The 14,574-nt window shown below is 41.1% G+C and overlaps 1 protein-coding gene across 1 annotated transcript; it reads right to left on the minus strand.

The window, feature by feature from the left end:
- Nucleotides 1–120: 120 nt before the first annotated feature.
- Nucleotides 121–14,494, minus strand: acadvl (acyl-CoA dehydrogenase very long chain). Its single transcript, XM_073475671.1, has 21 exons — nucleotides 14,342–14,494; nucleotides 13,956–14,041; nucleotides 13,793–13,862; nucleotides 12,319–12,390; nucleotides 11,820–11,892; nucleotides 11,655–11,719; nucleotides 11,430–11,564; nucleotides 11,167–11,311; nucleotides 10,635–10,764; nucleotides 10,381–10,506; nucleotides 10,042–10,240; nucleotides 8,371–8,475; nucleotides 7,964–8,050; nucleotides 7,509–7,571; nucleotides 5,200–5,301; nucleotides 3,442–3,539; nucleotides 2,673–2,745; nucleotides 2,463–2,535; nucleotides 2,107–2,179; nucleotides 1,833–1,908; nucleotides 121–1,581 (listed from the first exon to the last, which is right to left on the minus strand). The coding sequence occupies exons 2-21, from the start codon at nucleotides 14,027–14,029 to the stop codon at nucleotides 1,444–1,446; spliced, it is 1,977 nt and encodes a 658-aa protein (XP_073331772.1). The 5' UTR covers nucleotides 14,030–14,041; nucleotides 14,342–14,494; the 3' UTR covers nucleotides 121–1,443.
- Between the last annotated feature and the right edge of the window lie 80 nt (nucleotides 14,495–14,574).

Consider the following 14,574-nt stretch of genomic DNA (forward strand, 5'->3'; position numbering starts at 1 on the left):
GAAGAAACCAGAAAAAGGCAGTGCAGTTTGGCTTGTTACAGGAGAGATTCACTAATCTGAGAACAAAATATTTCAAGAATGTGGACTTTACAGAGGCAACAGTTGTATTGCAGACAGACAGATGATTAGATACTTTATTCTTTAATCCCGATGAGTAAGTGCGTTGCTAAAACAAAAAAAGTACATCTGCACAACATTACCACTCTACCAGAACAGTTGAGACAGTCGCCTGGCACCTTCAGACGCATTTTTAGATCACACGTAATCTTCTTAATAGCGATGAGATTACGGTCTAAAAACAGCAGCATTGTTTGTCACAAAACAAGTCAGCAGGAAGGCAAGAATGTGCAGATCTAATTTAAGTTTTAGGAACGCTTTAACAGCACATCAAGAAAAATTACTTCCAAAAAAATCAGGTATGCAGACTGATGGTTGATCTTCTACAATTACAGTTAATGATGCCTGCAACCTTCTGCTGAGAAAATACACAGTTGCACTTTGGAAGTTAATGTGACGGCACAGTTTTAAAAAACCAAAAACAAGTTAAAGCTCTCTGTTTGACTCAAGTCTCAACAGGAACAGCATATGTGGACCGGTTTCTAAGGCAACGGTTTTTGCTCCTGACTGTTAATATTTCTGTGAAAAGCACCGATTGAGCTTAATAAACATGCAGAAAAGGCATCGAAGTACATCAACACCACACCGTTATATACATTTGAACCCAATGTAGATACATGTACAAACTAGAGGAAACGACTGCCATTTAAAATACATTTGTGTATAAATCGCTTTTAACACATCAGTTCAAAGCTTCCGCTGTTTACTGGCCCTACAATCTCAAAGTTGCATTGATGTATTCATTTTTCAAAAAACAACACTATAAATTAATGTTTCAAATGACTAAACAATGAGGTCATTCAATCAGCTACGGTCATGAAGGCTGAGATAATGTAAAAATATAAGCTCCGAGCACACGTTCGGTCATCAGCTGTTCGGATGTAGGCGATAGGGCTGAATGATTTGTCGAAAAAGTGATTTTACTGTCAATTTTTATCATTTTATTTCATATGGATTCAAACTCCAGCTCAAACTGAGACCTCCAGCTCAAATTCTGGATGTCTTGAGACAGAATTAAATAAATATGTGTTTGAAAAACAGGTTAACAAAGGCAGCAGAATGTATTACAATCTGTATGACGGAACAAGAAGCTTCAAGTTGTGATGTCTGTGCAAAAACTACAAATCATCCAGCCCCTGGTTGTAAAATGCAAAACTCTCTACATGAAAGCTTGATTACACAGAACAGAACACACAAAATGTGTGATGGAGCGATGTTGGCGATAAAGTTGCGAGGAACTGGCATACATGACCCAGAACCCAGTTAGAGGAGCGGAAGTGTGAGAACAATCATAAACAGACATGAAGGTATGGGGATGTGCTGCGTTTAGAAACCCAGTGGGTGAGCAGACACCACGCCTCCGTTCTCCACCACGGCTGTAGAGATGGCCCGCAGGTTCTTGAAGAGCTGCCTGGACTCGCTGGAGCGCAGAGCCTTGATGTCGCGCATGATCCTGTCATGGGCCTGGGAGATTAAATCAAGTTAGATGTTTAGACTTTACCTCCCCACATCTCAAAATATTTCATCCAGGTGCTTTTGCCAGTAGATATGTTGGTTAACTAGTTGTAACTAGTGCGTCTTTCTGAATTGGTACTTCCAGGTGAAGCAGGAGAAACACCTGACATCCTCAAACAGAATAGACGCAGATTATGTCACTTTATTTCAACTTTTTTTTTTTTTTACATTCAATGTTCTGGTTTGTACGGGGATCTTACCTCAGCACACCAGGTCTCACACAGCACCTTCTCATGCTGAGCTGAGGGAATGCCCTGACTCAAAGAGCGCGAAGCCCTGCAGAGAGGGGAAAAAAAGTCAGTTTAGGGTGCGTAGGAGTGTGAAGCAGGAATTCAAATAGACCATAGATTGAGTGAGTGGGCGTGTGGAGCGAGAGAGTGAAACTGGGGCACAGAGAGGCAAGCGGTTGTTTAAAAAAAAAAAAGAACAAAGAGAAGAGGCTGAAGATGTTTATTCTCTTCTTTGGATGTTTACCTGGACAGGACGACCACCATGGCGTAGAGGTCAATGGCACCGTCTGCGACTCTCTTCAGGACAAACTGTTCATCTGCAACAGGAAAACTCGTTACATTATTACAAACAAACATACCAAGTAATGAGAGGACTCAAAATCCAAAACCTTTCGGATATGATAACACTTCAAATCTGAATTTTTCTCTCCAATTTCAGTGAAATTTCTTTGTTTTTTTCCCTTGAAAGTCTCAAAGAGCAACCAACATCCGAAATGACTCAAACTCCAGCCCAAAGCATCCACAATGTACCAGCTGGGGATTTTTATCCAACACCTACAGGGTTTTCTTCCACCTTCACACATGCAAACACACACTCACCAATGATCTTCTTGCCGTGTTTCATCAGCAGGTCCTCGACGACCGCTCCGAACTGTTCGATGGCTTTAACGGTCTGGAAATCAGGAAAAAAAACATGTCAGTCGGAGAGAAAAACATGACATTAAGACTGTCAAACTGTCGCTTGCACATCCACACACCTACTAAGTCCAAGCTACAGCTTCAACAAATGCCTAGAATTGAAAAAATTACCAGTTCACCGCTCTGTGCCAGCTCAGGATGTACAGTCCCCTGCAGCGTCAGACCCGTGCTCAAACCTGCCTTTCTGCAAAGACAAAAGAAGAAGACAGTCGTGTTACCAACATGGCTGAGGAGGAAGTACTAACACAACATACTCTATGTCATGTCAGTTGTTTTTTTACAAAACTAACTAATATGGTTGTACATAAAGTATTTATTATGGGTATATTGAAAAAAAAAACATAAAAAAAAAGGTAAAACAATTGTAGTTGAGAAAATCCTGGCATTTCTTAAGGTCAGTGATTGCAACGCCGTGGAGTTTAATATCTGTGTTGGAGACGTGGCGAGGACAAAAGGGGAACAAAGAAACCTCAGGCAAACCTCAATTAGCTGCATTAGAGAGATGGTGCAGGAGCCTTAGTGTCTGCACAAACAGAGCCTCACAATATTTCCTACGGCACTTTAGTCGGCGCTTTCGATCAATTTGAAGCGAATAGAGCAGGAAATTGTGACCGCGAAGTGCTGACATGAGAAATCAATTTTTAAGCACTTTACAGTTCTTTAACAGCGGAAAATAAGAATACAATTTTACAGTTGTATTCAAAGAAAGGATCAGCTGATGAAATGCTGAACATAATAAAGGATGGAACTGACACGTGACATCAATCGCAAATTGTGCAAGAGAAGTCCCTATCGCCCACCATCAGCTACGACAGTTAAGCACTTCCTGTCCCCTAGATACAAGGATAGACAGACAGTGTGTGTGTGTGTGTGATGCAACCTTTTGGCTCTCTTGGTGATCTCTCCTGCGAGCAGCCCAGCGTTGCCGATGGGATTCTTCAGGGCCTTCTGCAGGCTCTTCAACTGGTTACCAGCATTCTGGAGGGAATCGGAGAGAGAGACACGCACATGACTTATCAGCGTCGTTATCCTTCAAGATCGCACGATTTCAAACCACAGTTAAAACAGCTTTCCAGATTCCTTTTAATCTCGATGCTCCGTTCACTAGTTTGAAGTGTGTGAAACTGACACAAAGTCAGATGCAATATCGTGACTTGCATCAAAATCAGGGATTTCACAGTAATGTAGCGCAGTTGTTTGGTAACAAAAGGGTCAATCTGGGACATTCAAAGGAACAGTCACAAAAAACTGAAGTCGATGGCTCTTTCAGTGTAATCCAAGCCTTAGTACAGTAAGTACCAAGCTCCCAAAATGATTTAAAAAGACGATATTTACACCCTCAACATGCAATCAACCTTGGGCACCCAGACGGGGCGTGCGCTAACACTTTAAGTGAAGCAGCTACAGTGAAGGTTTGGGCTTATAAAACGGTGTAAATGACAACTTTTCAAATCAATTTGGGATCTCAGAGCTTCTGGAGACTTGGATTAGGCCCAGACGAGCTGTATGGAGCCATGTTATGTTTATTTCAGTAGTTGTTTTTTTTTACGTTTTAAAAGAAGTCCTCATCTTCTTTGTTTTTTTCGGTGTGAAGATAATTACAGAGTTTTCCTTTTTTGATGAACTGTTCCTTTAATGGCTTCTGAGTGCAGCACCTCCACTAATACCTCAGAAACCTACCCCTGCTGCCTTGACTATACTAGGCACGAGAAGCGTACGATAACGTGAGCAGAATTTAGTGAAAACGTGCCATTTTCCACAATTTAATAAAGCTGTCTAAAACGTTTAATTCCAATTATTTTAGAGCAAATCAACACTGTCGGCTGCCGTTTTTAAATTCTCTACCCGTTGTTCTCATGGGCGTGAGAGCTTAAAGTACAAATGAAACTTTTGATTTAGAAAAACATTATTCTTCTCTGTCACATCCTACGGGCACAGCTCTAATGGAGGCGTGCTGCCAGTGTTAGCAGGCTGAGTGGTTTCCCCACAAACCTGCTGAGCTACATATATTAGAGTGGGTGGGTAAAACAGGTTAAGCGGCTTAAAGATGTACATCTTAACAAATTTCTCTTCTCCGACCTCAGGTATCACACCGATTTATATGTGGGCCCATGCAAAGGTAGGTTTTATGTAGGATTACGGTTATTGGAGTGAGTGCGGTTAATCTACAGCCCTTTTTACGAAGAGACCGTGAGTAGAAGTGTGAGTATTATGTTTTAGACAGTATTAAGTTCAATTGTAGGTTAAAAGATCTGTAGAAGATGAATAAATGAAATAAGATCAAATGTTTGCAGCAATTAAGAACTTACAAATTCTAATTTAAGACTGTTTCTTGACTTTTAAGGCTCATTATTTATAAAATTGAATTTAAGACATTTAAAACCCACTACTTTAAGACGAAGAAGAGATTGAACAAGCTGCGAGCGAGCGGAAACAAGAGTTTAGGGAAGTTGCTTCTTGATCACCCATTTTTAAACCTACAAGATGTTACAGTGTGTTGTAAAAGCACATAGGAAGTAGAAGCAAGCAGAAAACACTTCCTCTCGACAAAACATCTGTACTTTTCCGCAGAGACTTTATCAGATCACCGCGCCTGAGTCAAACAAAGAAGAATACGACTGACAGGTTATCATTTTACCTGGAAGCCATTGAGGGCAACAAAGAGCCTCAGGATGTCGTTGGTGCCCTCAAAGATTCTGAAGATTCTCAGATCCCTCATCACTCTCTCAACTCCAGCGTCCTGCGGAGACACACACAGAAACATGATGACCTCCAACGTACTCTGTAGTGAACATAATAAGCTGTTTTCTCTTTCCAGATAAATCCTACCTGAAACCTATAATTCAGTATTAAGAATAAACTAATTATAAACTTATAAATAAGCTTTTTTTGAGGATATTCTGCAGTGAAATTCACTCTCGATTACCAGTTTGTGAAATCTGTGGTATAGCCACATGCTGTATTAGCATATTGAGCAACCAACAGGGTCAGTTGTGTTTTATTGTATTTTATTGTATTTTACACACAGACTTTTGGATCTCAGCTTCGGGGTTCTTGAAGCTTTTTGAGAGTACTTTTCAAGTACTTTCAAGGCACTTACACCAACTTTTTCCAGACTCTCAAAGCCTTCATCAACATCGAAAATTCATCTAAAACAGCACTACAAATGCAATTTAGAAAACTAACTTCCTATAGGTCTATTGTCACTTTGTTTATTTTACCAGCAGTTCATAACTTTGTATGTTTCAATCATGATTATCTAACGCTCGCTCATATCAACACCGGAAGACAAACAAATATGTCAACAGGATTATTTTATCTCGGATATCTTAAAGATTTTCCGTTTTAAGGACAGATTGCATCGAGGAAACACCAGATTATATTGAAAATCACACTTTTTCAAGCAGCATATTCAAATTAAAGCATATTTCTAGAATTGAAAACAGTTAGTGTTTGCGGTGATCAGAAACAGTAGTGAAAACACCAGCTGCGAACAGAAATAAAGACTTTTTATTTATGTGCTTCTTAATTCTGGGCGTGAAAGCCACTCAACATATTTTAGGCTGCACAGACGGACACATGTAGTCTGTGTAGAGGAGCAGAAATGAGCAGAAACTTGGTTTCCTTGGTGAAATGAAACCCTGAGTCAAAATGTGCACTGTGAGCAGAACTAATCAAACTGTTTTTCCCCCTCTTCCTTTTAAAAGAACTCATATCCTGCAACTGATTTCACAATAACTAGAAAAAATCATGAAGGAAGTGGACAAAATTACATCTGCAGAGAGTATTAATCCAACATAAAAGTATACATGTGGCGCTTCAAATGCTCAAAATCTGTTAAGGTTTTGAGTCGACTTCTGTGATTGTAAATTTGACTGTTCTTAAACTAAACTGCATTGAATGGCACAGGTTATTTTGTCCACCTCGTGTTAGTGCTTAAAGAGTACAATTTGCAGCAGAACTGCCACCTCTGTAGTAAGTGTTGTTCCACGACTGACAAACTTTCCGCTGTATTGTGGCGGCACGTCTGTATAGTCTGGTTTATTTTAAGCAGGGCAACATTATTGTTTACATGAGTTCACATCGCCCCCAGATCCTCAGCTAGCTTGTACCGGTCTATTCTCGTGAACTACTTGGTTGATTTTTTTCACCTGGAAAAAAAACCCCATCAATGTGGTATCAGCACCGTCTGAACGCGAGCGTCTTTGCATGTAGAATCTATGTGACCACAGGGGCAATGTATACGTGACTACGCCTCGAGAAAAAAAAAGGTGCTGCAGTGGCTAACCAATCAATGTGTAGTAGTTGTTGGGAGTTTGTAGCACTCTTCTTATTGGCTGACTGTGTCACCACAGATGAGGTGATTATACTTCTGAGCCATGCAGGCTGATGTAGATATAGGCGGTTATGTCAATATGCTCAAGATGGTAAGAACTACAAATAGAGGATTGGTAATGTGCAAATAAATACAGTAGATAGACAGAGTGAGGCGGTAGGTAGGTAGAAAGCTTTTTGAGTTCCTAAAATAGTTCCTGAGTTCCTGAAAAAGTTTCTGTGGCAAATATGGGCTATTCTATACCCATACGTGGAACATTTTTGGTGCCCTGGAACTTTTTAGACCCTTATTCCTTCAGGTTGAAGCCCTGGTCAAGTATCTGAGCTCCAAAAATAGTTCCTGGATTCCAAGAAAAGTTCCTTGCAGTGAAAATGGGCTATTCTCTACCCAAAGGAGCTTCTTTTCTGGGGCAAGGAAGTAGGATGCAGACTACTTGGTCCTTGATTTCTCCAGTTAAAACCCAGTTTGGCTCAGTGAAATAAGTAGTACTGTACATGAAAAACGTTCAAGCAGGCAAGAACACAAACTGTTAAACCTGCTAGAATCTATTTGTGCAGCTTCTGAGTGGTCCCCGTGTTTGTGTGAAAACAGGATGTGGACTGATCACTCACCTTCATGAAACCCATGCCGCCCATAACCTGAATACACTCGTCAGTCACCGTCCATGCTGCCTCCTGTCACAATTTTTAAAAAACACACAAAGAGATGCGAGTGAACTTTTGCTCTGCCAAATGCACAAATGTCATTTTCATTTGGCAAATATCCCCAGAGTCATCTACTTCCTCAATCTGCCAGCCCGAGGCTCCACAGAATAGGGAACATTAAAACGTTATGAAATAGGTGCTGTGTTTCCGGGAACGGCAACTTCTGTAAGAAGTTACTATTTAATCAAACACATACAAAATATTAAAGTAGAAACAGAAATTTTTCTCAAAGATTTTCCTGGTTTTCATGACAGCTGATGTATGAGTAAATCATGTGCATTCAGCCAGGCATTATTAAAACTATTACTATAACTGTGATGCATGTTCAACCAGTGACACTGTTGCGTTATTCAAACTCTTACAGAGGCAAAGATCTTGCTGATGGCAGCTTCAATCTGGAATTCAGTCGCTCCACTGTCCATGTTGCCGCTGATCATGTAGGCCATTGACTGCAAAAAGACACAGAGGTAGTAACATCAGCACAGGTTTATGACAGTTTCCACAGGAGTACACGATAATGTAGAGGGTAAAAGTTGTTGAATTCATCGAGGATTTGTGCTCTAAACATCTTTGCTACCTACACAATAAAAAAGGACCTTTGTAGGCACAGAGATGTTTCATGTAAAACAAGAAGTAAGATACACAGATACTGGCACCGTCTGGTTTAACCCTACTTTAGTCAGAATCAGCTAAGTGTAAAAACAGAAGAGAAAATGTGAAACAAACTGCAAAAGAGATCAAAACTTTTTTTTAAAAATTGCTGTCTGACCTCAGTGACATAATGCAGCATAGCCATGCGAGCCATCTTCTCCTGGATGGCTCCGTAGGTGTGGATCTTGCTCCCAAACTGGGTTCTGTTGGCTGCATGATCCACCTGATGAAAAGAGGAAAACGATGGTCACTATCACACATTAATCTTAGTTACAGACAGACAGATGGGGTGAGGTATGATTCCTAGACACTTCCTCATATTTCAAGACTGGAACTGAAAATTCTGCAGTTTTTTTTCGTGGGGTCCATGTTGACATATTGTTGCTGTCTAGTTCTGTGCAAAAAGAGGAAATTTGGCAATGCTGCCAGCCACTTGTGGCACCGGGGACGGATCTCAGAGTAACCACACAGGCGCTCTGGTTGCACAGAAAATGCCCCCAGATCTGAAAATAAACATCTGAATTTGAGCTGACTACACTGACTTTAAAAACAAAGTGCTGTGGCAAAACAGTGTTGTTATAAACAAGAGGAACAACTGGAGAGGAATGCAGTTTATACCTTCATGTTTGAAGAAAGCACATGACCTTTCTCTTATTTTCACCACCACTCAATTTCCTCCCAACATATGTGAACACGCAGGTTGTGAAACACCTGATAAATTATTGAGGACTTTGGATTTTTTTCACAGGTTTCTGCACTGTTCACTCTATTATATAGTAATGCACTACAGCCATTAAAAGCCATTTAATATTAGAATGTAGAAACTGAACTTTACATACGACTCCTATTAAGTGTGAGTGGTGCAGCATCTAACGCTACGATAGTCAATTTGTGGTGTTAAACTTTCTGATCCTATTTTCAGCAGAGTTGTTGCGATTGCACATTTCCAGTGCTGAAAAATATGCCCATTAACTGCCGATCACGGCTCCTCGTGTAAGAATTTGTTGCTTTAGCACTTTAGACATCATTAGCACTGAAGCACTCTCTTTGTACCAGTAATAACATTTGTATTGATACGATACAGAAATGATTTCTCTACTAATTCTGACACCTTTTTTAATTGTCACCCGTGCTGAAATCTTAAAATGCCCATTGCATTAATTACTTTGCAAAACAAAAGCGACAGGACTCATTATTGCACACAAAATCTGTGTCAATGTTTTGCATGTTTTCATCAAAACATATGTAAAGAAAACACCCCTCATGTTGACCTTTTTCCTGGTAATGCGACTCATTAAGTCTTTCCCTGCTGAGCAGCACATTAAACTGCTCATGTAACAGTCTCAGAATTACAAATTGAATACAAAGACTTCACAATGATCTCATCTAGGTCACTATTCCTTTACATACTTTTTATAGAAACCTTACGCAAATTAAGCCGTTACTAGCAATAACATATTCGGTTACATAATCAGTCTCGAGAAATTGTAATGTTTAAGAAAAACAACAAAACATGACTAAACCACACTTGAATCTTCAGTGCCTGTAACCTCAGCAGGAAGTTGCACAGCAGAAACAGCCCAAGTACGGGAAGGGGGGAATTTCCCATGAAGGCACAACGAAGCAAATACACGATTGAACATAGACAATACACATAAAAAGCAATGCAGCAGATGGGAAACTTATAACATATAGAGACATAAAGCTCTATGAGACAGCCATAGTGTCAAAATGATGAAAAGCTCAATCAGACCACTTCCTGTCACGCTGCTATGGGTAGTCTACTCACAGCTTTGGTGATGACTCCCTTCATGGTGCCTGAGAGGGCTGCTGCCATGCCAAAGCGCCCATTGTTCAAGATGTTCATGGCCACCTTGAAACCTCCGCCCACCTCTCCCAGCAGGCATTCAGCCGGCACGCGGACATTGTCGAAATACACCTCGGCTGTGTTGGACGCCTTGATACCCATTTTCTTCTCTGGAGGGCCGCTGTGATTGACAAGATCGGGTGATAATAAATGGAAATAAATAAAAGCTTTTCATGAGCCAGAACAGAGACAAAAAAAGGCAGACACGAACTCATAAACATCGGGGCTGCGGATGCAGATGAAAAGAATAGGTGTGCTCACTGTGTCACTCCTCCAAAGCTCCTCTCCACGATGAAGGCTGAGATCTTGTCCTTCATCTCTCCGGTCTTTGGATCTTTCATGGGTGTCTTGGCGAACACTGTAAAGATCTCAGAAAGGCCTCCATTGCTGACAGAGAAAAGAAGACATCAGATTAAGAAAAACCAAGCAACTTCTAGTCGTTAAATTGTACACAGCTGCCCCCTTGTGGCGACGGTAAGAACATCATGATTGTGTATGAGCCCCTGTGTCCTCACCTGATCCAGATCTTGCTTCCATTCAGAGTGTAGTACTTTCCACAAGGCGACGCGACAGCTGTGGTTTTGATGGAGGCGGCGTCAGAGCCGCTGGCTGGTTCAGTTAGACAGAAGGCGGCAACGGTCTCACCTGGAGGGACAAAGACAAACATGCAGTGTCAAACACATACAGCACAAATGATATTCTGTGTAACATTCCTTCATTAAATCATGGTCCTTTTCAATTCAGTGAAAGGTTTTGTGGTATTTTGACTTGGTTGCAGAGAGTGACATGAATATGAAACAAAAAGCTGCAGGAGTACATAAAGGATAAGTCTGGTGGTATTCTACATTATTCTTATCCACGCAGGGTAATACTTCTACTGGCTGTCTGGAACAAGTGTTCAGAGCACAAGTCATACGAACCACTCTACTTTCTAAGAGAACCCATCCGCTAATACAATGTTAGTTTTGGTGTTTTCATGGGATTTGCAGACAATAATAAAAATAGTGAAAATGCACTGAAAGTAACGTCAAACACTGATGTTCTCACCTGAGGCAAGTTTAGGCAGGTACTTCTCCTTCTGGGCTGGATTCCCAAAAAGCAGAATCCCCTTGAAGCCGATGGACTGGTGGGCACCCAGTGTGATGCCAACGCCCAGGTCATGACTGCCAACGATCTCAACCAACCGGGCGTACTGTCAGATGGACAGATGCTACCACATTAGCATTTACACAGCTGTCTGAAACAATTAACAACTACATATATTTACAAATGTCGGTGTTTATGAATAAATATCCGTAAATGTGATCTACCTGTGTGTTTGAGAGGCCGAGGCCACCCAGGTCAGCTGGCACCTGCAGGCCAAAGGCACCCATCTCCTTCAGGCCCTCCATGGTTTGGTCTTCCACCTTCTCCAAAGCATCGTTCTTGGCGGGATCATTCACTTCCTGCACACAGGGAGCAGAAACATGCAGGGTCAAGGGTGAGGATGAGCTCAGACAAATTTAGCCGAGAGCTCAAAGTGGTTTGAAAATTACCTCGAAGAATTTGCAGACAGGCGGCACGAGCTCTCGAAGAAACTGCTCCTGCTCCTCATTCATGGCTACAACACAGACAAGTGATCACACTTAATCTTTTCTCATTTTATACAATGAAATGCAGGTAATTTTTCAAATAGTTGTAGATAATATCCTGTGATTTACCTGAGGGGTAAGGGAACACCTGGGCAGTCTGGATCTGGCCCATGAATATGTTGGCGGCAAATGATTTTGACTCCTGGAAAAATAAACCAAACAGTGTTTTCTTTAATGTTTACATTAATTATTGTTGCAAAGCTGATTCTATAAACATTTTGCTGTCTGCATTCTCTACATCCTTGTTTACTAGCTTGCGTTTCCCTTCCCTGAATTTATCGGTGTGTTCCTGCCACTTGCTGATCGGTGGAATAGTATGAAAGCATTGGCAGGAATATGTATCGTCACCCACGAAGATGTGCATCGAAACAGAAAGGGGACTCATTCATAGAAAACTGCTTCATAGCACTACGAGAAGTCAAAAACTGGACAGGGTAGCCTTAATCCTTAAGAAGTGTTAACTAGTTGGACATTTTAACTGCTTAAACAATGTTTATACTGAATAATAACATGATCTCAACTATAATAAAGACATAAAAATGATAATAATAGCTAGAGATTAACATACAACAGCAACTGTCTTCTTTTCCGCTTTGGTGGCAGTGTCACTGCCGACTGCTGCTGGCTTCTCCAACACCGCCTAAAGAGAAACAGCAGAGCGGTTCATCAATTCAGTAAAAAAAAAGCAGGGAATCTTAAACTTTATCTGCTTAAATAAACAACATGGCTGGGACAAAATGTCAGGTCAAAACATAGAAAACAGAGTCTGTTCAGTGTTGGTAATCGTCCTGTGATCAGAATCCAGTGCTGTGAGCCAAATAAACCATGAGTGAAAGTTTTCCACTACCTGCCAGAGCATCAGCTTGGTTAGAGGCCCAGAGGACTGATGTCAAGTTCCAAGTGGGTGAGAGGTGACGCCAAGGGCACATCCAGCCAGCTGACTCACCAAACATACAGGACGTATTTAGATATGGAGACGTCTAACCCAATGCTTGTAATAGCTTACTGTTCAAACCAGCAACTTACTTACCAACGCTATGACACCAATCTGTTTTATTATTGTTTTACTTAAGTTCACTTTATTGTGTACAAAGCGAGATTGAGCCCTGTACAAAATCCCAACGGTAGGATTTACTACATGCTCATGTGTTTCATTGCGTTTGACTATACAGATCATAAACTGGTGCCTCTGAGTAAACCAGTCAAAAAAAATTCATATCATGCCATGCCTAGTCATGGCAGTTTGGCTGAGTGTTTAAAGATGTATAGATGCCGTTAGTTATGGAAATTGAGTTTAAATTGATTTCTAATTCTACTTTTTCTTCACAAATGCACAAAACTAGATTTTCATGTTTGCATAGGGAAAGAGAGAACGGGGAAAACTGAAGTTGTTGTTTTAAAGCGGCTGAATTAATGAAAGTTGTTTAAATATTCTTCTACATGACAAAACCAGTATTAATCTTGACTGCAGCTCATAAATACCATGTTTACCAGGAGTCATTGCCAAGCTTCTGAGCTGCACATAAAGTCCTTATTTTATGATTGTGACATCATCAGACATAATAAATCAAAGAAGACAGGTTGATGCCAGCAGCTGTGCTGTGGGATTGTTTCTACTGACATTTAAACTGATTGATTACAGATTAACAAACAAGTTGGCATTACTATTATGTGCATACAGCACCAGAGTATCTGTAACTAGGGTAACGTGCATTTACGCTTATACAACATGAAAATTGTTGACATAATAACTAAGAAAAAACTCCTCTCCACCCTGTCCTGAACCCTGTCCTAGGCAACTACAGTGTCACCCACATCCATGGTGTCACCTATATAACTGCGTCATGTGACCAGTGAACTTTCCCCTACTTCCACCGGGAGGGAGGGGTTTCAACGTTATGCGAGCCAGGCACTGCATTGAGCCACACAAGGACAGTAGACAAACTCTAAAATATCATAACACCACAGAATAAAACAAACACACCAGACAAAGTGCTGATTAAGGAGGAATATCTGTTATATTGTAAGCTAATGTTACGTACCTGTGCAGCTTGGCTTGCGTACAGACGGGCGTTCTGCACAGCGACCACAGCCCCGGCATGACGCTGACCTCTGTGGCACAGACAGCAAAGAAAGGTGGTTTTATGTAGCTGTTTATTCAAGAAGCAGTAGCTTTAACAATACATTTAAACACTGGCTACCCACCCAGATAGCACGGGAGGGACCCTGAGGATGGTGCCGCACAGCGCGGAGGACTGGCTCACTTTGCGAAGCAGCATTTTCTTTTTGTTCTACAAGACAACAATATAATAAAACGTTACTAGCTGTATGACACACAAGCAAACAATCAAACGCAGATAGAAACAATGGAGTTGAGCTACACGTTATGTATTGTCAGCTGTTGTTGGTTAGCTAGCTATTTATACTGTCAATAGCAGGCTAGCTAGCTGCTACGTAACAACGTCGGTTTGTTTTGTAACTCAGCCGCTTTTGATTCGGTGTTTTGATTTCTCACTGAAAAGCAGAAAAATACAGTTAAATATCCTGATTCCTTGTATGTAGAATAAAGAAAATCGATGTAAAGTATTTACCTGTACCAGATATATTATGACACGTCCCCTGAGTCCGCGCAGTAGCCGCCTGTTCCTCAAATGACCCACTTGTGTTTAACCTGAATTTTCCTCGGCGGACTGAAGCCAGCCTCGCCGGATGCCGTCCGTCTCACCGCGGTGCTTCATGGGATATGTAGTTTTACAGTATCAAGTGATCCCTTTGGAAGTAGAGGAAATGAAAAGTACCTTCTCCTTATTCTGACAGTGTTATA

The sequence above is a fragment of the Pagrus major genome, chromosome 10 (genome assembly GCF_040436345.1).
Source record: "Pagrus major chromosome 10, Pma_NU_1.0".
Taxonomy (NCBI): domain Eukaryota; kingdom Metazoa; phylum Chordata; class Actinopteri; order Spariformes; family Sparidae; genus Pagrus; species Pagrus major.